Here is a 24,618-nt window from a genome sequence, read left to right as displayed (position 1 = left end):
TAATTGCTTAATGTGAGCTTTTTGTAAACATGTTGTTTTGTTTTTATAGCGATGAATCATAAGTTGATGCGGGAATGAAAAATTGCAGGTTCTCTGTTGGTTATTGGCAGTATTGTTTGGGAGAGTTAAATAGATTTGATTTAGGCTTTTGGTGTTAGTTCACGTCATTGCTATGGGTACTGTGTCATCCACAAAACCAAATAAGAGGAGTTTAACCTCTTCTAGGTCTTTTAGCATGTGGCTACTCATAGGTTATTGAGAACCTTATCCAGCCATTTCTTGAAAGAAGCCTGGCTATCCTTTTTAGCATCATGGCTGGGTAGTTCTCCCAGAAAACATTCTGGTGCCTTATTTTTTGCAGTTAAAAATATACTTACCCTTAATTTCTTCTTGTCTTCACTGCTTTGTGTTTCAGTTTTGATCCTGAACACCACATCAGTTAACGTTGTCAGTGCCTTTGAGGATTATAAATACTAAAACTGTCTTCTTAATCTTGAACAGATAAGACATGGTTCTTTTAGCCTTGAAAAAACTTGGGGAGTATACCTGGCTGATCTACTTTAGCCTTTTTACTTGTGAGGAATATTTTTTAAAAATAAAGGTGACTATATTGTAAACAGTTATATAGTTAGCTGGCTTTTTAGGGAAAGCAAGGAATTCAAAGTTTCCTATCTGAAGTTCCGAAGTGAGGTGTTTCCTTAGTGCTGTTTGTGAGAACTTAAAGCTCTGTGTGAAACGCTATGAAGATTTCAAGATATCCCTTTCCTTTGTTTCATTGTGTGTGGACAGTGCAGTCTGTTTTTATTGCATGGTAGGGAAGTCTCCATGTAGAACAGAAGGGGTGTGCTATTATACTTTTGCTGCAAACTGGAAAATGTGACATCATTGTGGGATGAGCTTTATGTTGTCGTATTAAAAATAGAGATAAATGAGATGTTTTTCTTCTGGTGCCTCTGGTCTTTCTCCTCTGCATGGCTTTGCTGAATAAATGACCTCCTTGAAGTCTTATCTGGGTTTTCTGCAGAGAGAAGAGAGAAACTCCCCGCCATATTACCCCCCTAACAAGGAATGGGCTGCTGTTTACCAAGTGTGAATAATCCCAACTTTGTTGGTAATGATGAGTCACTATGGAGACAGAAGCTGGATTTCCCCAATGGGAATCCTCTTCTTTGGGAAAGCTATGCACATTCAAGCCTTTCCAGACTGATTTACTTCTTGGTGCATCTCAGCTGGTGTGAGGATAAACTGGCTATCCAGTGTGATAGTAGTTTTAAAAGCAGAACAAAGACATTATGTTTATATTTAAAGTAATATATGGTATGCTACTATCTATATTTAGTACAGTTGGAGGACATTTTCTTTGAAACATCTGTATGCTGAAAAAAAGTCGGGCTGAAAATGACTGTGTATACAGAAATACCCTTTAAATGTGTTTTTGTTTGTATTCTATTGCCTATTCTCTAGGAAACAAAGCAAGCAAACGTAATAGTATTTTATTTAGGTGCTTTGATCATTTTATTTACCACAGTTTCAAAGCCACACCAGAAGGCGATGCTTCTGAATTAGAGGGTTGGTTGTAATTAGCTTGTGTTTAGGATCCTGTTATTTGGAGCAGCTGTGTGTCATTCATTGCTCTGTGAAGGCAGATATGGATTGTGTTTCAGACATGCTGGTGCCAGCTCATTGAACCCAGTCTACTTATGTTAAATCATTTGTGTGTGCAGCGTGCATGATTACCTGAATGTTTCTCCTCAAATATTGTCCTGGATGCCTGGAAGTTGGCAGTGGTCAGACCACGTGGATCAGCACTCCTGTTGACATCCAGGTGCTGGCGTGTGAGGAAGTACTGTTGATGTCATGCCGTGAAGGAAGAGCAAACAAGCAGCACTGGCAGTAATCTAAGAGAAATGCTGCAGTGCAACACAAGATATTTTCCATTGCCCGTCAGCTGAGCATAAAATGAGCCTATTCTGAGGGTTTGTTTCAGCTTATGGCGTCTGTGAGGGAACAGGTGGGTGTTGCTTTAAAGGAGAGTGGACCAACTGCAGGGACTCAAATGAGCCATTTAACCGCAGGTCTCCCACTAAGGGATAAATTCAATTTCTGTTATACTGCAACTCTTAGTCATTCACTGTGTACAGAAGAGACGTTTTTTCTGAGCCTTTTCTTGCCTCTTTTTGTGTTGTATTTCGGTTACAACGAGGCCTTGTGATGCCTTCGATAAACGGTTATTAAAGTACACTGCCTGTGGTAGGCTGTGAGTAGTCCGTCACTTTTTGCAAGAAATGTTTTTGATAGTTTTGTAGGATTGCAGATTGAGCCCCACTATTGTTTTGGCCACGAGTCAAAGAACTGAGCGATTAAAATCCGTTTGACTGCCTTGGCTGCAATACTCCTCTCGTGGTTTCAGGAGAGCCACGCTCGGATGCTCTTTTTGCTGTCCCTGATCTGTGTGGTTTTCTTCAGCAAAATATATTCTACAACCTGCAAAGCTCCCTGGGCAAGTCTGGAGAAAGTCTTTACAAATTTCTGCAACAAAGTAAATTTGAAAAAAAATGAAAAAAAAAAGTTTTTGATCTCGCTTTTATATTCATCCACCGAGTAAAAAAAATATGTTGTCCTATTGTCCTTTTTTCAAAATCTTTGGGATTTCAGTCCTGAAACTTCTATTTGAAATGTTTTGCAAACTAAGGACATCTTTTGAAAGCAGCACATTAGCAGCTGTTTTGCTGATGCAAAATAGCTGTTATTTCTTTTTTGATGCTAAAAGGGTTTCTGTTTTCTCTGTCTGAGAATGGGGGGGGAGAGATTAAGAGATGCTGTGCTAGTGAAAGAGAAAACTGGTGTTTTTAACGTTCCGTAGTTTATGAGTAAATGGAACCAGTTTGTGCTGTAAACAAGATGAGATTGGCCAGAGTCCGTAAAGGTCTATTTATGTCTGCAAGATGAGACAGCCTGGCGTCATCTCTCACCTCCTGATAATATAAGTAGTTGGTGTAGAAGCTCAGTACCGTCCTGTCCTGGTATCAGAAGTCAAACCGTGTGTTGACATAATAACGCTGCTTGTATTTGGTTGACAAATTGCGGTTAACTAACTTGACACTGCAATATTTAATATCCATCTGTATGGGCCAGACTAACTTATGAGAACAGCATTCCATTGCACATTTAGGCTGATTTTGGCTCGTTTCAAATCTCTGCTTAAAATTGGTAATTGCCACCTGTTCGACAATAAAACATCAGACTGCGCGACCATATATTTGCATACCATATGCTTCTTTCTTCCCTTTAGATGTTAACTTGCGCCTCTACTACTGTTTACTTTTTTGAAAAGTAATTTCATTTCAGCTAAACTTCAGTCTAACTGGAAAGAGGCAGTTGAGGAATGGGGGCGTCGTGCAGGTTGTGAATGCTAATCGACTCAGTTTGGGTGGATAGACAAAGCCGCCTGAGCTGGTAAAATGCATTTCGCAGAGCCGGCGAGTTTGAACTTCTGAATTGAGGGGTTCTTTAAAGCCGGCTAATTGTGCTTCCTAAATCAGCAGGGTTTGGAAGTTCTCTCCTATTTGGAATTGAAGATATTTTGTCAGCTTAGAAGAAAAGAAAGGAAATGGCAACACCGAGCACATGAATAATCCATTTCTTGCTGGTTTGCTTTCCTGATTCAACTATTGTTCTAGTATCTCTAATCAGGATCGTGGCATGCTTGTGAAAATGACTGTTCAGAGAATGCAATACCAAAGCGTTGGCTTCACAGTCTCCAGCCCAGCTATCCACAGGTGGCTTTCGGTAGGAGATACCTGAATACCTACTGACTGGTGGGACATCCTTATGTATTGAAATACAGCAAATCTCATTGTCTTCTCTTTGTGTTTCATCTGTATAGTCTCTTTATCTGAAGGTTAACTTGAATGAAAAAAAAACACAGCATGCCAGTTGAGGAGAAAGAGATAGCTGCAGGCATTTTGATTTATTGTTTTGAATCTAGCAGCACCTACCAGGAGTACTGAGGTAATATAAGCCATACTGTAACACATGGCAGACTAGAACAAGCCCATCTGCAGGTGAATATAGACTTTTGGTTAAGTTAATGGCACAATGTAATGCAGAAAAAAAAGTAGAAGGTAATTGGGGGCAGTGGTTTCTTTAAAAAAAAAAACAATCCTGGAGAGCACAAAGTGTTGATTACTTTCTGGGATGAGCTCCAGATCTTGGTAATAGATTAAATTCTTGTTAATCCACTATAAAAAGTGCAAATGGTTGGCAAAAGTCTTCTGAGTTTAATCAACAACACTTTAAAAATGATGTGCTCAGCAGATTGTTTTAGACTTTTCGTCTTGGTGTTGTTTGCTTTATCACTTATGTCCAACTGTCGATTTTCAATAACTGTGGTAAAGGAGCCAGGTCCTAACCTGGCAGGCAATGGGCACAAGGCAGGCCTTACTGACAAAAGGCTTTATTTCACAATTTTCCATTTTATTGTTAAGTGTGTGACTGGAGAGCGCGCACACTCTTAAGGATAAAGGGGACGGGTTAGAGATGCTAATTAACCAAGACAACATATCTTGTACACTGAGGGAAGAAACCAGGAGCACTGGGCAAAAACTCACAAAACCGCAGGGAGAACATGCACATTTAACATGGGATGGAATTGAACCTAGGACCCAAAAGCTTTGAGGTAGGAGCATTAACTGTCGTGTAACTGTGTGGACCCTCATCTTTCTCTTAATGAACAAAAACACCAGCTGGTTTAACCTTTTTATTAAAGTCTGAAAACAAGCAAAGCGATGTTTTAAGACATGGCATCATGTAGGTTCTCTTTAAACCCAGCATTGAGTTTACAACACATAATTAAACCCCAGAGTCTTGTTCCATTGCCATTTTCTAAGCACACTGTAGAAATGATGCCAAGCTCTGAACCTTCAACCCTGGCAAGTGGAAATACCACCTGCCTTCACCACCATGCAGACTAATTTGCCCTTCAGCAAAACATTTTGGGTCCGATCAGTCTTTGCTGCTTTGAATTGCTAATGTTTTTGTGCCTGCAATTTAATTTTCCTCCCCACAGGAATTGGAGTCAACCACTTCTCATAGAGACTGAAGCGTTGTCATATTTGTTTCTAAACAGACTACATCAAGAATGAACCTTTTCACTTTTACCTTTCTAAAAGGGTACAGAATTAAGTGGTACAAGTGTGAGATTTTACCTTCTCCTTTTCAGATTTCTTTCCTAGCGTATTACGACCCTGTTCATTTTTAGTACCCTTCAATTCGGAAATGTGCTGAAATTCCCCCCAAATATATGGTATATTGGCGAATGAAGTTATGTAGCTTTTATAACACATTGGCATATGGGCAGGAACTAAAGTAATGTCATGTTTTTGTGTCGGTAAAGTTTCTTTACCTTTGACTATATGTGGCATAAAACAACGTTTTGTGTTCTTGTAAAATACGTGAAATGAGAAAGCTGTCGTAGCAAAAGAGGAAAAAAGCTTAGAACATATGGTGTTACTGACATAAAGAAGAGGCTTTATTTCACAACTTTTAGTTTTATTGCTGTATTTGGAGCCTGCCAAACAATAACAGGTGGTTTTCTTTGAATTACAGTTTAGGCAAAATAGTAACTTAGTTCATTGGAGAGCTTTGACTTGTTGAGAGGAGTTTATGAATCTTAATGTGCTTTGGGTTTTGTAGATAAGATACCTCATCTGAGCCATATGGTTTAGAATCAATCCTAGCACAATTTTATGACCTTAATGCAAATACAGGAAAAAAAAAAGCTTTCATACAAAAAACTTTTGACTGTGTGTGTGGGGGGATAGTGATGTACTTTCCTCTTCGGCAGTCTGCCTTGTCAAAAATGGTCTTTTGACTTCTGAAAATCTTCCGATCTGATAGTGCATTTGCACGTAGGTTGCAATTTGCTCATCCATTGGAAGAGTATATAATCTCAGTGTGAAATCTAGAACTGTTTTAGCAAATGAAAGGTTTTCTTAAGTGTAGGCTTTAAATAAAAGAGAAATCAATCTCTGTCTATGAGAAAGTTGCAAACTAAATCGACACATTCCATTTGGTGGCATTCTGTGCAGAGATAACATACTGTGCTTAATGGGGGTTTCATATTTTAACGGTTTCATTTAGATATGAAAGCACACAAAGTAATTGTGATGTTATAATACTGTGTAGCTTCTCTTTAAACCCATTATTGAGTTTACAACACAATTGTTGTAGTTGGGAAGACAAACTAGTTTGTTTTTCAGTTGGTGGTCATTGCTGGATATAAAAATAAACATGAATATACTCTGTTTAAAAAAGTCCCTGCTGACCTACCACTGGCTAAAAATCCCCCAACTCAAACATGGCATCTTTCACAAATATTTGGGTGATACACCCAGTCAGTATTTCAGAAACACATCAATCCTACCACAAATGTGTTTTTTCTCCCCCTTAGCAATTAAATCTTGATTACGCCTGAGATCACTTTTAACATGCACAGATAAATTGAGTTTTTCTACTGTCAGCAAAGCAGACGTGTAGCTGCACATTAGTTGCTGAACCAGACATAAAGCAGGGTATTAAAGTGATGTATGGGTTTTTTATTTATGTTCAATATTGTGTTGCAAACCAGTTCTAATCATTTTAGCGCAAAAAGCAGCTGCAGGGAAATTAAACTGTTTTTCTACTTGCAGCTTAGAAATTCGATTTGGAGCACAACATTCTCCCAGGACTATTAGTTGTATTTTTTGTTATTTAAATGGCCTTGCATTGCCCCATTACCAGCAGTTCATTAGCAGAAGTGATGGATGTAGTATATAGCTCATTTTGTGATCTGGCTCTCCTGTCATGTCAGGGCAACTTGAACTGCCATCGAAAGAATTACAGTAATTCCTCTTGGGAGAGCAGGGGGTGCACAGGTGTGTCTCTCTTTGGCCACTGAACACCTGCAGAATTTAAATTTGAATGGGCTTTATTTTGGAGTGTGTTCATTTTGAACCTAATGGATGTGGATAGTTTTTATACCTGTCCCTGTTTCCCATCGCATGCTAACCTATTTCTTTTAAGAAGGTGGGGAGTGTACTGTTTGTGGTGAAAGGCCATTAAAATTGCCCAATCTAGCATTTTGGACCAAGTAAAGACCGGCCATTATCCGTGTCCACAAAGACTGGGTGTGCTTGCCTTCATCTTTCTCTTTCAGTCCTTGGCTCTCGGCTGGTGGGCTGCTGTAGGTTTGTTTTAGCTTGCGGCGGGTTAATGTTTATCCTGGCACCCGCTGATCCTATGGCAACCTTTCTGTGGTAACTGACAGTCTTTGGGAAAACTGTCGGACTGATCCCTGGAAAAAAATGTAAATAGTCCCCCACCGCGCTTTGTATGAGATTTTATTTAGTCTTTTCTACCTCCTCATCTCATCCATTTTATTTGTTTTCCATAAGGCTGTAAACACATTATTCCTGTGAGAGGACAAAGAATGAAATAAGCAGCAAATTGAAGAAACATGACCTCAGACTGGGTAGATCTGTGTTTTCCTCCTGCCTGGTTTTTGGCGTTACATTAAGAAAAGAATGAGGCTCAGGTGGAGCTTAACCTTCTTACCAAAAAAACAATCTTGTGTAATGTCTGAGAGATGAATTGCAGCTTTGGTCTGTTTGCTTTTTTTTATTTAAAAAAGAACAAGGTCCTATTGGACTGTTGTGTGTCCAGAGTTAAATTCCCAATAGAAAGTAAAGGAGTAGGTCATGGTTGCCCACTACCACAAGAGGTGAGGGGAAAGGGTGACACGTTGCTCTGTGGAGATCTTTAGACTGACAAAAATGTCCCTAATCTTATTTATATAGACCACACCTGATGCAAACAGCGCACTAAATTGAAAATGGAATTTTTCACAAGGAGTTGATTAATGGGTCTGTATATAAGGTGTGTCTTTGTGGCTGTGTAAACTGAGGAGTTAAAGATGATAACTATGTTTTAAGTTGGTTTGGTAATTTGTTTTTTTTTTGTGTGTGGGGGGGGCAGGGTACTGTTAGGGGTTTATTAAGAACACGCTTGACCTAGGTTTTGTTTAAGTTTTGTGAATTCTTTTGTTTCATACACCAGTAAAGCCAGTTAGTCAATGCCCAAGGTCTTGCCTCTGAACATTGAACATGGAACTAACATGCAAAGGAACAAGTAATAGGTTTATTCCATGCTGAAAAAAAGAAGAAAGAGAACACAACGTTTCGGCCGTGGAGCCTTCTTCAGGTGTCACCTGAAGGTGTCACCTGAAGAAGGCTCCACGGCCGAAACGTTGTTCTCTTTCTTCTTTTTTTCAGCATGGAATAAACCTATTACTTGTTCCTTTGCAGCCTACGCATGCTGACGCAGCTACCCACCTGAACATGGAACTAACATGTTGCTTACAGACTTATCAAGCTTGATTTTTATATAATTTTAAGAGGAGGATCATGTCCTACACATTTATGTGCAAAAATAAATTTGTGAATTTCCATTAGTGTAAAAGTGATCAGTTATTTGCTCTGTGATGGTTTAGTTCTGTTAGTTTTAACAGTGTCTTTATGCAGGGTCTTCAAAGGATTCACAATTTTTCTTTTCAGCGATATGCTAAAAATCAGGTCTTCACCAGCCCTTCCAATGTAGACGTCAGACCCAACACTTGAAATATCACGAGGCTTGAACATCCTCGGGGGTGGGATTTTGTATAGACTTTAGTTGTAAGATCTGCTAAACATGGCTGCTGTTTGATAAGCTTGGGTGTGAAGTGAAAGAAAAATCAGCCATAATGCAACCTGTTAGCCATCTTATTTTTTATACCTTACAAACAAAAATAAAACAGGCACTGAATATGTGGAACTAAAAAATGGAATCTGCATAGCTTCCTTCCAGAGGTTTATGATTTTAGCTTCTTCATTTTCATTTAAAAAAAATCCATTTGCATCTCAGGAAAATGAGGCACTGCCTATTTGTTTTTCTGTTTTTTCTTCAACTAAGGTCTTGTACCTCTTTTAAACTAATGTCAAAACAAAATGGAAATGTCGTAAAGCACTTTGTCTTCAAGACGGGGGGAGGTGAATTGTTACCAGATATTCTGTAGGCTGGAACCCTTTGTCTGAAATGCATGTGACTCATACCGGCTCAGCATGAAGGAAAGGCAGCACCTGTTCAGGGACGATCTGGTTGGTTGTGGATAATTTGTTTGCTTCTAACCAGGACATAACTCGAGGCCCTGAAAAACACATACATGCAAGACATTCTTTTTGTTCGCTTTTTGTATTTCTAGGTCAAAAGATGTTTATTGAAGTCTTTCTCCTGTTGCCTAAGCCCCCAAATTAACTTCAAAATGCAGCGAGAATGAAGCTGAAGCTTCTCAGACACCCCCACCTCCCCCTCACACCTGTTTTGTACTCTCCAAGATGAATGATGCCTGAGAGGTGACGGTAAAAGAAACCTGAGTTTGGCAAACATTTAGATAAATGGTGCTCCTGTGTGTTGCTATGCCAACCCGGAAGGCCTCCATTTCAGTACTTGCTCACGCTCCATTGCAGAGGCAAAACTCCACTATCAATGGAAACTGAATCTTACACTTCTTTATAACGCTCGGTACCACGTTTGCACAGAGCTGTGACGGCCTCACGTTGATCGTCAACTCCTAGGAGCAAAGACGTCGACGGAGGAATATATTCAGTTTCTCCCCGTCTGAAATGTTTGGCCTCCTTTCAAGCCACCTTCTGGTCGGTTTCTTTCCGTTGTCCCAGCCGCGGCCTAAACTCAGCTCAAACTTTTGGAATGTGTCCGCGGTCTCTAGCAGCACCTTTGTCATCCTGGTGTCCAATTTAAAATCCTCCCAGCCCTCAGGCAAAGCCTGAACAGTGACTCGGGATCATGTCTAACAGAGATAACGCTTCATTGACAGGCATATGACCCCCTCCTCCCCCACTCTCCAGAAACTATCCCTTGACCTGTAGATAGTAGCTGGTTTTCCATTGTGTCCTTAACTGTTAACCTGAGTACTGGGATTACACTGTATGTGGGGTGTGTTTCTACTGATTTCCTGCATTCCATTAACAGCCACTGCCTGTTATGTTAAACAGCTTACTGTTGCACTATAATTGAAAGCCAAGTTGAAGAGACAATTTGCCTGCATGCTTGCTGAAAAAAGTGGAGCCAGTGCTGTTATTAAAAAGAGTGATTGGGCAGAACCACATCATTATGGCAAGCTAGTATGTTGTGACTCAAGAATGTTGCAGTTGACAGGTGTTTTGTTAGATATTTCTTTTTATTAGTGATCTTGTTGAGCAAAAGAATCTGGCTTGATAGGAGGGTACTGTTTGTTGCAAAGAAAAAAGTGGAGACAACCTGCTGAATACCCTCCAGGCGTTTACTGCTGGCAGTTATTGGGGAAACAGGCTTTGACATGGCAGGGGCAATTATAGTGCATTCTTACTCTTTAACGTTGATGTCCATGCTTTTAGGTTTTCTGCCAGATCCTCCAGCGGAGAATAGCGTCATCTCATTTTTTGTGTTAACCTTGGAAACCGTTGTAGTTTTTCTCCCTTTTGACGAAGAATAAAAGACTCCTGTGTTACAGTGACAAGCTCGTGCAGGTCACCGTTTTGGAATGTCCTTTTTAAGGTATGAATGGAACTTGAGTGTCAGTTGTGAAATTACTGTGAGGCGTGTCAGACTAATGCGTGAGAACAGAGAAAGATGGAGGCATCATCCATGTTTTGTTCCGTTTTCCACATTGCCATTACATATATTTAGTTTATCGGGGGGGAGGGGAGTGGATGGAGGAATTTAAACCTGCTACCTGGTGGGGGGAGGTGTTAAATATTTCCCACACCACCTCTATTGTCTGGAAAGTTGTATTTAGTTTAAAGGGTTCTGAAATGGCTACACACACAGAAAAAATGTGCTTGTAGAGTGCCCACTGAAAAGCCACATCTCTCCTGAGAACACCAAGTGGCTTGAGCAGTAATACAAATTGATATAATGAATGTACAGTGTTTTTGGAATGTGAACCATACAGGTAAGGATTTACAAAGGGGAGAGGCTGCGTATTGGCCATCTCAATCCAGCTTTCAAATTAAAGCAGTGGAAGTATTCCAGATTAACATTCACCATCTTGTGTTAGCTTCCAACTACAGCTATCTTTTTAGCCACCCACTCAACAATCAAGCAGCTTGGGTTTTTTCAAGGGTAATTCATCATGTGTGTCTTCACCTTGCCAAATAAAAATGAGAATTTCACTAGGGGGTAGAGAAAACAAGGACAAATGAATAATACAGAGTGCTTTACTGCATCGTGTTAATCAGCCTGTAAAATATAGGAATGGAGAGTGGTGATGAAGAACATGCGGTCTATGGAGGAAGTTGAGAGGACCTTCAGGAAGTTATGGATATGCCACAGGGAATTGGAGAGGATGTTTGCACATTTATGAAGTCAATTATTTCACCACTTGAGGCTCTGTGGCAGCCCTTGACTTGAGTGCTTGAACCCTGCATAGGTTAATTAGCCTTCTTGTGCCATCAGACATATGCAGCAGCTTGGCCTACCCAGACCGATGACTTCTGTTCAGAATTTACTGAAGACCTGTGTTGTGCCTTCAGTAATCAAACAGCACTTTAGACTTGGCTGTTTCAGTATGCAATTGCAAAGGCAGCAGGCTGAAGTTCATTTTTTCACAGAGGTTTAGTAAACACTGTTAAAAATCAGTTTATTGAAATTGATATTAAAGCCCATATTTAACAGGCTGATATTGGTTGCAGTGGTGACATAGTTATATATAACCGTTTGGCGTCTGCCAAATCTGCAATTTCCCTCACGGGATCAATAAAGTATCTATCTAAAGTTTTGAGTTTGCTATGGAGTACCACAAAAGATTAAGCGGAAAACCGAAATCTGCTTTAAAACGCAATGGCCGCAGACAATTCTCTTTGGCGAATCCGAATAGCCAAACTGTATGATCTCTTCAACAGTTTCTGCTGTCTGTATGTATAGTTTGTCCCAGTTATCTATTGAACCTGTTTTATTTTTCCCTTTAGCATACTGGCACAAATCAGAATTTGATGCGCTCCCCAAACAAGTGGACATCCCAGATGCCGACTTAATGCAAATGTTTGTCTCCTTCACGCAAAGAGCCTACGTCATGCTCTTCTGATTGAGCTGTTATTCCGAGCTTGGCGTTATTAGGGATGACCCCTTACCCTCCCCCCACACCCCCCCCAATCCCAAAGATGAGTTTTTATTCTTATTGTCTCCCGGGCTGCCTCTTCATTTCCTGTCAGGACTGCAAGCAGTTTGTCAAATGAGAGCGCGACTTGGAGAAAGGCAGTAGATATCGAAGAAAAAGAATTTTCACTTCTACCCACTGCGAGAGGCACAGAACAAAAGCGCTTTTGATGGGGCATTTGCACAGCGTCGTAATTTCTGTTCCCCATCAATGAGATGATTATATCCCTGCTTACACTTCCTTGACACAACCTGCTGAACGGGCTACTCCATTCAAGACTGCTAAGAACAAAACCTGAAATGTCTGCTGATAGATCTGCAGACCTGCCACTTAATACAGTGTGATAGACATAATTATAGTCTTCAAAATGCAAAATTGTATGCAGAATTCAGAAACCTCTTATTTTTATACCTGATCTTGAGTAGAATGTGTCAAAGTTCTTTTCACCATTACATTATTTTTATCCAAAAAGAAATCTCATTAATTCTTGATCATTTTTGGAAGCCTGGAAGCCTTTTTTGTTTCAAGTTATTTCAGATCTTTACACAATCAGGCTTGCTCAACTATCAATGGAATCGGGGAAAAGATGGGCCACACTTGTATGAGTGAAATGAGCTTTCCAGCTCCCACTGGAGTACAAACAAGCATTTTGTCTGTCAATATCGAAGGTTGTCAGTGTGGGACATTTATTGATATTTCATATTGATGTGCATATGGTGAATGAGTTGTATTTTATAGGGTACAATTGTTCACTAAGTGCTGGGAATATGATACTACCATACATCTGGTAGCATCACCAGTGATACCAGCTGAACTCTTAAGGTTGATGACAGTGGGCTCTTGCAGATGGTACAGCTATGCGTTTTAACTCTCGCCACCTGATACACACAAGCTCTGGCACAAATGCCACAAGCCCTTTGTTCAGTCTACCCCTGGGCTTTTAACCCTGGGCCCACAGGGAGCAAACTGAGCCAGCTCTGGCTGTTTAAAAATGCTGGACTAAAAGGAAGGATTACGCTGAGCTAAAGGGATCAGATTCAAAGCTCTGTTCTTTAAAATTAGGCACTCTTCCCTAAGAATTTTACAACCAGGAAGAACAAACGTCATTCAAAACTTATCTGCCAAGGCACTTATTATTCGGAGTTTATTGTTATTCTGATTAACAGATCTTAATATAGAACATGTTTTGGGCCATGGTATGATGTGCTGTCTTTTTAAAGTGGAATGTGGGAGTATGTTTTTTTTTTTAAACCTTGTCTTTTCGAATCAAAACGGAAGAAAATGGTTAGGATTTTGGCACCGTCAGACCTAATTATGTTGTTGAAACCTTTTTCAAGGAGGGGAGAAATGAAAACTTGCACTTACAGACCAATCAATTTCGGTTGTGTAACTAAAAACTAAAAAAAAAACTAACCGTAAGAATGAAAAATCTTTCCGTTTTGCCCCCTTGATACTGCAAATCGAAGTAAATGATATGCTCAATGAATCTTTTCCATTTTAACAATTAACTAGTTCAGCAAATGGCTCACTTTCTAACGGATTAGTATTGACTCGGGAACCACAGATTATTCTTGATGTGCCTAATCTCGATACTATGAATTTTCATGAAGCAAGCTTGAAATGATACACTGAGGTTTCCATAATATTTTATAGATATTTTACTCTGAGTCTGTGAGAAGGAGTTTGAATAAATGTCAAGGCATAATAAGTGACTGAATAATACTTAGGAGATCCAAGGGAATACACAATCTAAAGTGTGGGGGGGGAAACTGAATGATTATCCTGATGGGTTTTATAATGCTCTGATATTGCATTTTCACTTTTGCCAAGAGTGTTTTAAAGGAGTGAATGTCTACAAAAGTACTGAGCAGGCCAGATGTAGGTGCATTACTTGACTATTGTTGCTTGCACCATTGAAAACATGGTTACAGGCTGCTGCTTCAAGCCTTTTATAACTGCTGTCTCCGTGTTGCTGTGCTTTTTAATTCAAGGTCACCTTCGGCTCTACCTTACTTTTAAATAAGTTGCTTCTTTGCAAATTCAAGTGGTTTTAAGCCTTTATCTACTTGAACTGAAGTTCAGGTTTCATTCTGAAGTATTTTAGTGCTCTATTTTGGTCTATTAATTTAAAGTGGCCATACCTTTTCCTTATGATGTCCAGCTGTAAAGGAGATGTACTGTGGAAAAAGACCAAGTGGAATACCACTAGTCAAGAGCCACAGCTTCTTCTCCTTTTAATAATTGTGTTTTTTGGTTAATATTTTTTTAACATAAGTTATTACTGTAAACAGACAATGAACATTCGAGGCATGCGACATAATGCAATAATGTTTCCTTGGAAAGGAAATGCAGAAGGAGCTGGCCCGAGGCGTGCTCTGAATTCGTTCCTGTCCTTACAAGGACCGGTAATGCAAAATGTCGCTTTTATCTAATGCAGTAATTCATAACACAATTTCACATCAAGAATATTGAGAAAATGCTCTCCTAATAACTCAGGCCATTATAGGCTTTACTCTGCTTGATTAATTCCATCAAAACCTGATTCTGGGATGCGTCTCATTCATCCTAATTGATTTTAGGCATATCTTATTAAGCTTCCAGTATAGCCTGAGATGGCTGTTCAGTTCTACAATGGTTACCCTTTTGCTCGGCATCTCTGAATTAGCAACTACTGAAAAGAAGAAAGTGGCTAATCAAGAACTATGGTGTATTCTATTGTGAGCCAAGCAGGACATTTCATACGCTTCAATTGTGTGTTCTTGCAAGCCTGGGAAGGTGTATATTTTATTTTTAAAGTGAATTTTTAATGCGAGCCCACAGTTGCTCCCTCCTCAACCTTGTGGCTAATTTGGTAAAAAATTTGCCTATAAAAGCGACCAGCCTTTCATGTTGCAGACACCTAAGCCGTCATTACAACAAAAAAGAAACTTGTTTTCCTTGGTTATACTTGCTAAGACGAGGCATGCTTTTGATCATTCAGGTGATGTGATGTGCTGGAAAAGAAATTATAGTTTCCCCAGTGAATACATATTTGATTTGTCTCTGAGGTGGGAGCATTGGAAAAAGGGCACATCCAGGGAAAGCTAATGTGGAAATGTGAAGATTTGCACATTAATTGGTCATGATGAGACCATTGGACTTTTATGCGTCATCCTAGATATCCACTAGGCTGATATGCAGCAGCCTTTTTAAGTTTGATATCAGTCGTTCAGTAGGCACACAATGTAATCGACATTTTAAATAGGGAGCAGATCTTTGTCTTTATTTTGGGAAGGTAGGGGTTTACCACACTGGTTCTGGGACGGCTGCAATCATCTGATCCACTTGCCTAACTTGCATTTTCAGACAAAAGTGGCTTCAGCACAAGCAATCCCACGAGCGATTAGCCTGCACGCCCTCAGGAGGACAGCAGCTCGCTGTCGGGTTAACACGTTGAGAGCCGAGAAACAGAATCTCTCTTGTGAGGGAGAGAGTGCGTGGGGTGATGGTGGAGCACATGGGGATGTCGTTGTGAACTCTTGACTGTTGCAGTGTTCAAGACAGCTGCTGGGGCAGTAGAACTGAGATGATGCAGGGAGGACTCTAACACCATGATGTCTGTGGCGCAAATTGAGCTCCAAAGTATCTCGGGTTTAACTCCAATGTGATCCAATGTCAGTTGCAATGGGGTGTCAATAAAGGGCACTGTGGTGCATGTAACGGCACAAGACCTTGTCCTTGCCTCAGTTAACACTAGTCTTGTGTCTTGGCATTGCCAGGTGTGATGGGGTGTCTTTTTTTAAGGCGGCATGTTCCTCTGCACACACTTGAATTCCCTTTCGGGATGATTCTGCGCAGTGCATTTTCCAGCCCTCTCTCAAGGACATGCTTGGCATTCCTTACAGAGGCAGAGACTAGGAGTGCGTCTGAAACATTAATGCGCAGCTCAAAATATACAACCAAGCGCGTTGGAGTCATTTTATCTTCTAGATGCTGGTCCCGAAGCATATGAGTGTGCATATAACAGATTTTTTTTTATTTCAGTTATTTTTTACCTTTTCCTCTTTTTTGATTGTACAATAGGCAGGATTGCTCTAAGACTTGTCCAATTTATTGTTCTGTATGTTTATCCTATAAAATTACTGTGCATCATTCCTAGTCACAGCAGCTCAATATCCCTTTTATATCAAGCTTATCTGCCTGTCTGCCTGCCATAATGGAACAGGAACATAGAGGCCCTGCAATACCCACAGATCTATTGCTTTTGATGTGAAGTCGAATACTGGTTTGTTTGCACTGGTACAATGTCTTCCTTTCATGCAGTTTGGTTGCAAAGAATTGAACAATAGAGAAGGGACCATATGGTTAAATACACAGTCAGAGAAATGTGTAAATATGTGCTGTATTTTTTCAAACTGCCATCTTGTTGTATTTGCAAAGGGTGGCAACCGGTGGCATTATTATTTTTTAGAGCTCAAAATCCAAATTGTGCGATAAATGGAAAATACAGGGGTGCTTGTGTGGTTGGGATTCTGGAGACACAGGCCTACAGGAGGAACTGGAATTAATTTGAAATGTTCAGTCCCACAAGTTAGCTGCTTTATACATTTCTTTTGTGGTGCATTTTAGAATAAAATGGATTTAATCAGCATGTCCCTATATACCTGTTCTGACATTGGTAAAGTCTTGTTGTCTTTGGCCTTTAATTGCATAATGATCGATTTTAGTTTCTCTGGCATAAGAGATCCAATAACAGCCCTCTGCCCTCCATGGACCCAAGATTAATGGGTGTGGACAGGATGATTGGAGCTGGAATGTAAATTGACCAGGAAGCGGAGTACATGGTTTTTTTTTCCCCTCAAGATCTCAAGTTAGAAATATCTTTAAGGTGTGCACAGTCCAGTATACACCATGTCAAATACTACTGTTCTTTTTTCCTAGACAAAAAGAGTGCAATATATAGTTTATGACTGTAGGAATAAAACATCAAACGATTCAACAGGGTATGCACTGTGGCCTGAAAGAGGCAAATGAGCTGCTTTTTGTTGTCGCTTAACTACAGTTACACAATGAAAGGCTTGAATTTTTTTTTTCATGTTCTAATACGACTGTTTTCCCACCACCTGCACTCCTGGGAAAAGAGCAGCTGCTTTCCAGGTGGTAGCCTTTCAGCCTCTCTGTTGTCATGGTGCTCTGCACGTACGGGATAGGTAGCATGTGGTGTTTGTGCTCGCACACAAAGCCTCGTCGCCTGCTTTCAGCCAGACTGGCACAGAAACACACCGTGCCAACCTGGTCGAGGGTATTTGAGGTGACAGCCGTTGACATCCTCCTCGTCTGTGGAGGTGAGGGGGGGCTGGCTTGTTAAATTCCGGCGTCCATTGATTTAAAGTGGAGTCCAAGAGGAACAACTTGCCTGGGTTACACTTTCCGTTCTTTTGTTTATTTAACTCCCCCGTCCCCTCTGTTGTCCTCTGTAGTGAATGATGCTCATTTTATGGGCTCTTAATCAATACTGTGCTGATTTGGACATTTGAATGAATTCCTACCACCCCACACGAAAAGCCCTTATCAGAAATGCACTGGATGATTTATTAGTCTCTGTGTACATTTGGTTACACAGAGTATTTCCATAAATTTGTTCCACAGATTTTGTTTAGCGCTGAATTCTTTAATATGCCATTAGCTATTTGTTTTGTATAATCAAATGACATTTATTCCTAATATGTTGAAAAATAAATAGTTCTGGAAGCTTGTAGGATCCTCCTTGTCGACAATGATGTTTGATATTTTTTCAGGTTTTCTGTATCAGTGATGAAAACCCATTATATTCTTTTTTTTTTTATCCACCTAGAGCAAATTCTGTGCATTTGGTGCAGAAGCTTTCTACTTTACTGTTGCCAAACCATCTAGGGGCCTGCCTGATGATTTGTAAAGGCACTCGGGTTATGTCAGGTGTTGCTACCTGGGGCAGGCTGGGGAAAATGATCTCCACAGTGGCGTCGGTTGGAATGTGGTGAATGATTTGCGTCCTTGAGTCGATCCTCCCTCTGGCTTGGTGTTAAAAATACAAATTTTGCTGTGGGTGTGGAGGCCCAGAGCTGCGGAGGCACTCGTCCGCAGACACGTGAACACCCTGACGAGACGAGGTGATGATAGCATCTCCTGCTTCGCAGTGCAGTCGTCCTGCCCGGCCTGACAGCAACATGACAACCAATGCGTTTTGTAAGGAATTTGGCTCGGCTGATCTCTATCAGTACTGTGTTCTTAACGGCTCTAGCTTGGCTGCTGTACAGTACAAAGGCGTAGTGTTTATGGGAGTGTACGCCATTAAACACCTGTTTCAGGTGCACATCGCCTCCCCTTCTCTTGTGTTTTCAACAGCCTCTTCCGTTCTCTTCATGGTTTTGAGTGAATGCTGTTGTTCGCCTTTCTGGTTCTTTTAACTCAAGTCGTCTTTAACTGCTGAGTCGTGTCCCAGCAGTCTTTGCATCACTGTTTTCACCACACATTTTGAAATCTAAACACTTGAGCAAGATCCATTTTAAGGGTCAGTTTTAGGATAAATTATTTTTGTGAACGAGGATTTTAATTTATACGTATTGGATTTAACTTGACTTTTATGGTGCAGTTTAGCAAGAATCATTTGTTAAACCAGACACTTTAGAGATTGTGTATAAAGCTCTCTGCTAAACGTGTGACTGTGCGCTGTGTAATTATTCAGGACTCTTCAATTCCTCTTAGTGCAGTTTCAGATCAGACCAGTGTTGTTGGCATTGTGGAAACTGTGGTTCTAAACATTTTCTAACCTAAACTTTACATCAGTTTTAAAAAGCTGCTCGTGGAGGTATAAAATGAACTGAGTAAAATTCTCCAGCATAAATGTAAGCAAACCTGTTGCGAAATCTGTACTTTCTTTTTCCAGGATGCTTAAACCTTTTTTTGGGTGCTACTGTTGAGTGTTTAAATAGATAAGAGAGAATTGTTTTTTGCTGCGGGAAATAATTTTTGGGGCTTTAAATGTTAAATAAGATGTATTACCGGATGGCTTAATTATTCTGTGGGGAGAAACAAAAGCATTTTGGAAATGAGAAAAATGGATAACTGCAACAGCAGCTCCTTTTATCTTCCTTTTGTCCCCATTGTTTAATGAAGCATTTCTACCATTAAGCTTACTCTGCATGAAATCCAATTGTCCTGCACCACAGAGTTGGTTTCAAGTTACAGTAAATTCAAAATACTCATGTATGAATCTTTCTGGCAGGCTGTATTGGAGAGCTCTAAGAGATATAGAAAATGTTTAGTTTTGTGCCCACATACTAAAGTAAGCACATTTCCATCAATTTCCTAACTGCTTTGTCCTATACAGGGTTGCAGGAGATCCAGAGCAACTGTGTAAATTTAATTTGCTAGGGTTTAAAAAAGATCTTGAGAAAACTGCCTTAGAGAACATTGGTTCCTGTAAGCAGATTTCATGTGGATCATGTTTGTGGTTTAAACTTAGTCTGAAAACGTTGTAAGAAATCCATCGACTTGTACTACTGAGGATTAAGATATTCTGTCAACATACGCCAATCCAGGCCTGGGTACAGTCCTGTCTTTTTAATTTAAATTCAATTTTTTAAATCTCATTTTCTTTCTTTATTTCAGGATGTAGTTCCGATAAGGTGACTGCTCTGTATGGAGAAACAATTGAGGTGCCATGCAGTATAGCTTCTCCCAAACCAAAGGACTTAATGTTTGTGAAATGGAAATTTGTAAGTATTTTTGTGGTGATCAATAATAACTTGAACTGCATATTAGTTGTGGGGGGTTTCCTGAGCAGTCTGCGGAGTTATGAGTCACAGATGAGAAACCTGTCTCTGCTATTGCCCCAATACAAATGCATAGACTTTAAAAATACTTTTTCAAACCCTCTAGCAGAGAGTATTTTGGTACTATGAGAGGTCATGTTTCCTCAGATCGGCTGTGTGCCCACTATGAAGGGAGCTGGTTCTTGTCATCATTCTGAAAACCCAGTAAAATACTGAATTAACTTCATGGTATGAATATGGTCATTCACGCGTTTTCCTTATTGCTCAGGAAACGCAGGATGCAGGTGAAGGGGACCTGCTGACCAAACAGGAGCAGAAGGACGGCGTTAAAATTCTGGCTAAGGATGAGTACAAGGATCGAGTGAATGTTACGGAGAACTTCAGCCTGCGCATTACCAAGGCCACCTTGCAGGATGAGAAGACTTTCACCTGCTTGGTGGTTACCATGAATGACGCTAAAGAGCACTCCACCTCTGTCCGGGTTTACAGTAAGTGTGCAGGTTTTTCTGACGTCTGCTCTTTAGAGAATGAACATTTCTGTATAAACAGGAACATCATTGCCTTTGAACTTCTAATTGTCTCGTATTGCTTGAAGAATATTTCTTGTCCTACCCGTAAAGGTGGAGGCATGTGTAAATGTTTCCCCCCCGTACATCAGATTATTAAAACTTGGTGAGATTTTCTATCGCAAAATATTGCCTTTCTACAGCATGATTTAATAGTGAAGCAAGGGGCTCTTTTTTCTTCTTTGGAAAGGTTTCTGATTTGCGTTTTGCGGGTTAATTGAATTCTGTTCTCAGTGGCTGATAAATGTGTAATTTTATATTTGCTATAAGAACATGTAGCGACGTACCAAAAATTGCATGAGAAATATCGTATTTTATTGCTCCAGTCTTTTCTGAATTATCCCCGTTGCTTACTTTTTTACTTTCCTTGCAGAGTTGCCCTCCAAACCGCAGATCAAAGAAAAAGCCAAGCAACTGGAAAATGGAAAACTTACCTTGGTGAGCTGCATATATTACTGTTAACCTACTGTTGTCACACGGTTGTAGCTGATGGGTCTGAGAAAGTGAGAGAGAATGCACTGTAGCAGAATCCAAAAGAGTATTGGAATCTGTCACTGTATGTTTCATTTTCATGTCCTCCTATCAGTCAATTTTTTCACGAGATATTCTCATGGTTAGCATCATCCTCAAAAGGCCTTACACAATGCATCTGTCTGGTTATTAGCGGCGACGGAAAAACCATCTAGATTTCCAATCAAAGAATCAAGAAGTGAAACGAACAGTGCAAACCATTTCCAATACAGATAAAGTGCTCAGGTCAAGGACAAGTGAAGACTTAATGTGTGCATTAATACAAATGGCTAAAGTGGGTTATAGTACTAAAAAGAATGGCTACCTCACAAGAGAATACCGCTTATCAGAAGGAGACTCGAACGCGAGATCAAATATCCCAGCAGTTAGAAGGAAGGTGGTGAGATCAGAGACAGCCACAAAACAGATGTTTTCAATTTAGATTTGACCAAGATATAATGCAATACACAAGATGTCCTTGGGCTTTCTATTTTTAATACATCTTTTTCCTCAAAAATGCATTGTGTCTTTTATTAAATTTCTCTTTCATTATTGTTTGCCATTTAGCTTTATGTTGTGCTGCTTTCGAGGCAGATAAGGCTGCTGCAGTCCGAGTGCCGCCTTCTGCTCTGCTTCTGAGGGAAGGAGAAAAAAATGCCTGTACTGAGGGGGAATCTCAGAAGCACCTTTGAATTTTGACATGCAGAGAAAGAACAGCAGACCTCCCTATAATGGAGGTTTTGAACTTGGCCGTCTCTGCCTGCGGTTTATATTAAACTGAAACTTTTCAGCTTTGAAAGGCCAGGACTTGGCTTGATATTTGCAGTTTAATTAAATGCAAGGGTTTGATTGAGATCGTATTGCGGTAATTTATGGGTCCAGAAAAGAGTATAAAAATACAATAAACACTTATTGAATGGGTGACATTGAAAAGTACATTGTAGAATTTCCTCAAAATATCTGTTGCTAAGTCACAAAACTTGTGATCTCTATATTATGGCCCATTCCTTGTAGAGACCCTGGAGTTTATCTGATGCTGACACTGCAGCAGGTTCCTCACTCTGCTTTTCTACCTTTTTATGAATAGGCTCAGTTTCCTGTGCCACCCTTAAAACTTGGGCTAATGTATCATTCCAGCTGTGCATTAAAATGTCCGTGTTATTGCATTTCACCGATGGGAACATTCTTTCCTGTAGATGGTTCTCCACTCTGCAAAAGGAATTGCACTTGTGTTCAGTCATAGTGAACCTAATCCTGTCACATCTTTATTAATGCAGCTTCAGGTTTTCCTGTAATAGGGTTTTTGCAGATCCATTTGTCTTGGAGAGGATGAAGAGAATAATACACTGGCATGTTTTGCTGTTCGACCATATTGAGCATATAGTTTTACAGGGCTAGTTGAGACTTTTAGGAGATAGTGTTTCTGTTTTATTGAAAATTAGCAGCCCTGTCATCATTAGTGAAGGTACCTGCTAGAATGTAATCATGGTCTAGTCATCTTGGTGAGATCATTAAAGATATATTTTGTATTTAAGAACCTCTGGTTACCAATTCCCCTAACTAAGTGGTGACATGTCAGTTCGGTGTTTTTTTTTTAATGGGTTTCCCATGTGGTGGTATTCATGGAGGAGAGAGATGGATTTTCAGCATCAGCTATAATTAAAAGACATTTATATGAATGTACAAGAAAGAAATCGACTTATCCTGAGGTTACCATTGCTATTGTGGTATAATACATGAGGAATATCGCACAACTGTAGTATCTTAGAAAAAGGTAATGTTTGTCTTATTGCTTCTTTCATTATAAAGATGAAACATACGGATGGGAAAACAGAGGTAATGCACAGAATAAGATGGTGACATTTATGCCTCAAGCTCAGCAGAACCATTTTAAAAGAGGCAAGTTTTATTTTGTCAAAAACTTCAGTGCGGTGGGTTTTTCTCCCTCATCGCCTGTCAGCCTGGTTATACTGCTGCCTCAGTGTCTGATTTCTTTTCCAGGTGGGCGACTGTGTCACAGAAGCTGGTAATCCTGCAGGGAACATCACGTGGTCAAAGAACGGGAGCCCTCTGGTCTCGGATGGAAAGTGTAAGTCAATCTGCTGCCCAGTAATGTTTCTTCAGGCAGTGATTCCAAGAGCTTGGCCAGCATTTTCTTGTCTAACAAGCAGTGTGGAACCTCTACTGATAACCTTTTTCTGATTATCAGTACAAGCATGAAAAAATGTAACATTGTCGCTGCAATTCTTTTCATTAAGTACCGTCCATGGAATTGACAACATATTTTAAAAGGTGTACATGGCATTGTATGAATTGTTTTTAATTTTGCTTTTTTCCCCTGTGTGTGTAGTTATTGTCATCACAAACGACGTGACCGTAGATCCCACGACAGGACTGTCCAGCACTTCCTCCAAGCTGAAATACACAGCTTCAAAAAGCGATGTGGGAGCCCAGTTCACCTGCTCAGTACAGCACTCTCTGGGGCCTGATCAAGTGTCCAGTGCCGAGACCTTCGTCATTCACTGTGAGTAGCTTTCAGTAACCTCGCAGAAGCCTGGTGCACGGATTAGTAGACCAATCACGTGCTGTAGACTGTAGTTGACTGCATAGTTGCTTCAGGTGTTCTTTATATTGATTTAGTAGTTTCCTGTAGTGGTTGGCGAGAATGTTCTGGCGATAAATTAGCTGACTGGTAACATCTTTCCTTACTTAAAACATTCTGTCTCTTATTCTGGCTTTGAGGTATAATGATCAAGTAATGACAAATGACATTTCTGTAAAACTAATGAACATGGTGGAGGATGAAATGTGAGGAAAAGGTCTTTGCTTTGTCTGAGTTCCTGATCTTCTGTTCTCGACTTCCGCCGCTGTGTGTCCATGGAATTCCTGCCGTTTTGCCTTGAGGTGGCCGTCAGAATTGTTCTTATCAGAAATCTATGGGTTTTTTGACTCTTGCCTGATACAATGTGGGTAATTTAGTCTGTCTGGCACAGCACTTACTGAAGGTTGAAAGCAGCATTGTGTAGCGCCTCAGGGTGCAGAAGCAATATGACTCGCTCCACTGCTGCATTCAAAAGAGATGTACAGGAAATGACTGGTAAAAAGTATGCTCGGAGGCCGAAGGCTGTCTTTCTGTGCATGAAGGCAGCGTCCGAAAAGTGCTTGGGCAGGTTGGTAAGAAATTCCTGAAGTGTCTCAGTCCCGTGTCGCGCTTCATGTTTAAATGGTCTTTTCGCAGATCCCTCGGAGAAGGTCAACATTGAAGTGCTGAGTAAAGGTCCGTTCAAGGAGGGGGACAATGTGACCTTGAAGTGCTCTGCTGATGGAAACCCCCCTCCTAGCAGTTACAGCTTCTACGTTAAGGCAAGCTCCCTTTCTTTGTCTATTCTGCCCATGGGATCTTTATTATTATTTTGAGCACAGTCGTTACGTGTTTTCACATTGGCACGGAGGCTGTGGTATCGGCTTTAGGGGGTTAAGCTGTTACTTGAACAGCAGATGTCAGTTTAGGGTAATTTTGTGC

General features: G+C 40.3%; 1 protein-coding gene across 2 annotated transcripts in view; it reads left to right on the top strand.

The window, feature by feature from the left end:
• The window catches only part of alcama (activated leukocyte cell adhesion molecule a), a 56,247-nt gene that overhangs the window by 23,006 nt on the left and 8,623 nt on the right, over positions 1-24,618 (top strand). For both annotated transcript variants that reach the window (XM_015341445.2, XM_015341444.2), the window contains exons 2-7: positions 19,856-19,962; positions 20,288-20,507; positions 20,959-21,023; positions 23,097-23,184; positions 23,446-23,619; positions 24,334-24,458. In XM_015341445.2, the coding sequence (XP_015196931.2) occupies positions 19,856-19,962; positions 20,288-20,507; positions 20,959-21,023; positions 23,097-23,184; positions 23,446-23,619; positions 24,334-24,458 (779 nt within the window). The remainder of the gene's footprint in view (positions 1-19,855; positions 19,963-20,287; positions 20,508-20,958; positions 21,024-23,096; positions 23,185-23,445; positions 23,620-24,333; positions 24,459-24,618) is intronic.

Source organism: Lepisosteus oculatus, chromosome 5 (genome assembly GCF_040954835.1).
Source record: "Lepisosteus oculatus isolate fLepOcu1 chromosome 5, fLepOcu1.hap2, whole genome shotgun sequence".
Taxonomy (NCBI): domain Eukaryota; kingdom Metazoa; phylum Chordata; class Actinopteri; order Semionotiformes; family Lepisosteidae; genus Lepisosteus; species Lepisosteus oculatus.
This window is presented reverse-complemented; position numbering and strand designations above follow the sequence as displayed.